Source organism: Saccostrea echinata, unplaced genomic scaffold, assembly GCF_033153115.1.
Source record: "Saccostrea echinata isolate AGI-Se365-2 ecotype Australia unplaced genomic scaffold, CSIRO_AGI_Sech_v1 ptg000034l, whole genome shotgun sequence".
Classification (NCBI taxonomy): Eukaryota; Metazoa; Mollusca; class Bivalvia; order Ostreida; family Ostreidae; genus Saccostrea; species Saccostrea echinata.
The window spans coordinates 3,367,891-3,370,297 of NW_026889783.1; the positions used below are offsets into that span (position 1 = coordinate 3,367,891).

A 2,407-nucleotide genomic window follows, 5' to 3' on the forward strand; every position below is an offset into this window, starting at 1 on the left:
AAGATCTCTTATGGTATAAAACAATGGCCTTAATAAGGTCCTTATAATTAGTATGTATAATGTTGGTCAAAATACGAACCAGAAAAGAAAACATAAAATTCTACGCAGATACTCCATCTCCCATCAAAGTCACAATAAAATCAAACAATAAAATCCGTAAAGATTAATTCAATTCCAAAAGAAAGTCTTATTTTACGACCAAAGATCATAAAATATTAGATACTCATTTGTTTAAGCATAACATTTCATCCAGCTTCTCAAAGCACAAAAGCTCAGAATCCCTTCCAGAAGTATATGTAACACAGGAATCAGTTTCAAGTACGGCTAAAACAGCTGGGTTTAATGCTTCGATTGAAAGCGTGTCTTTTAGTAAAAGAACTATAAAAATATTCTTCTCTTGTCGGAGCTTTGAGTGGATGGCGTCTATTTGTCCCATTTGAAATTCAAACATGGACCATTGTGAATTGACGTAGTTTGTCGAAATGATGCAAAAGAATTTCCTGCTGATGTGAATGGCATTTATAATGTTATCAGCAATATTTGTCCCGGGCATGAAATCTCTCTCTGGGATACACAATTTCAGATGCTTGTTAGTTTCTAATTTATTGGCTACTAGCAAAGCTATTTGATGGTCTTCCTCATCATATGACAAGAAGGCGTCGTACCGGAAGTGGAAAATCCCTTTGTTTTTATAGTGTTGAGGTGTACCTCTAGAAACGTAGTACCAGTAACGTAATGTCCATTGATATCTGCGGAGAATTTTCCATGCTGTGATTCCAAAAAATACCAGAATCAAAAACGAACAACCTACTATTATAAACTGGTATTCCGTACATTCCACTTTCATTTGGTGGACAAATATGGTAATGTTGCCAATTTTTGTAGAAGAACTGTTAGAAAGTACACATCTGTATTCCTCTAGATGGATGAATTGCAAGCCTAACGATACAGAACGACTTAGCCATGTCAAAAATCGCATATTATTACAAGTGCACATCAAGGGGTTTCCCAGAAGATTAACAGAGATGGTTTTATTTAAAGATGCAAGCGACTGAAGATCAGCCATGGTCTTTTTGTTGAGTGCACTCAGATCATTATTAGAGAGATCCACGGAAACTAGATGTTTCATGTGTCTCATTCCGACAACCCATTCATCAATTTTGTTAAAACTTACATTCAGATGTTTAATATTCGTTAGAGAAGTAAATATATTTGGTGCCAAACCTGTAAGTCGATTGGTTGACAGATCTAACACTTCCAAACTATCAAAGTGGGAAAATATTTCACTACTAGATTTGTCCTCTAAAGAATCCCCGAGCATGTTATATGATAAGTTCAAATATTTCAAACTAGTACAGTCAGTTTTACGAATACCAGACAAATTGGTCAAAAGATTTTGTGATAAATCCACGTACTCCAATTTGTCTAAGTTATACACAGGATATAAGATTTTAATAAACAAATTATTGTATGCGTAAATATGTGTAATAGAAGTATTGACAATAACCGGTAAATCTATAGGAAACGTATATTGTGTGTGGTGAATGTATAAAACTCTCAATTTTGGAGGAAGGTAAAATGTAAAGTTAAAACCGTCATACCATGATCGTTTACTATATTTCTCGTCTGTCTCAATTTGCATAGCCTTTAAGTTCGATTCTGACTGATTTTCGCAAGTAGATATCCTTTGGACAAGTTCTTCGGTGCACGAAGACATAATATCGGCAAAACTGTGGTATGCCTGATTCTGATAGCTGATGTTGAGTGTTTCAAGTTCATTTAAGCGATTGAGTTGAAGAATGTAAATTCCCTTAATCAGTAAGTTGTTTCCGACATTAAGATTCTTCAATGTAATGGGTAATAATTGTGTTACACCTCTCTCAAAATAAGCAATGCGGTTTGAAGCAAGATTGAGCGTTTTCAAATGTGTAAAATTCAAGTATTTGACATGTTTGATTTTTAGGACCCGAATTATTCCAGAGATGCAATGTAACTTCTCAAAGTTTAAAAGTTGAATTTCTGGATTGATTCTGTTTGTTACATTTGGTATGCCATCCAGTGTTAACTGGTCATTGTTGGAAATATCCAAATGCTCCAGAAAATGTAATCCTTCAAATGCTCCCATTTCTATACTTTTGATCCCACAATAAGAGAGTGATAAACTCTTGATTTGAACTAAATCTTGAAACATATCCTTTTTAATCAAAGGCAAGATACATGTCATCTCGAATCCTGACATGTCCAAGGATATCAGAGAATTGTTTTTATTAAAAAGATCTCCAATATTGGCAGGGCTATATCCATCGATGTGCAAGGTGACCAATTTTACCAGTCTAATAAATAATCCTTTGGGATATGTGGTGTTTTGCAGTAGAGAACGGCCAGTGTTATTTTTTATCGACAGGAA

The 2,407-nt window shown here is 34.6% G+C and overlaps 1 protein-coding gene across 1 annotated transcript; it reads right to left on the reverse strand.

The window, feature by feature from the left end:
* Positions 1-223: 223 nt before the first annotated feature.
* LOC133199661 (toll-like receptor 4) lies at positions 224-2,170 on the reverse strand. Its single transcript, XM_061335535.1, has one exon. It carries the CDS (start codon positions 2,123-2,125, stop codon positions 224-226), a length of 1,902 nt encoding a protein of 633 aa, XP_061191519.1. The 5' UTR covers positions 2,126-2,170.
* Between the last annotated feature and the right edge of the window lie 237 nt (positions 2,171-2,407).

What these genes read in the sequence shown, in the direction of transcription:
- LOC133199661 (XM_061335535.1), bottom strand. Translation starts at nt 2,125, where the DNA reads ATGGGAGCATTTGAAGGATTACATTTTCTGGAGCATTTGGATATTTCC.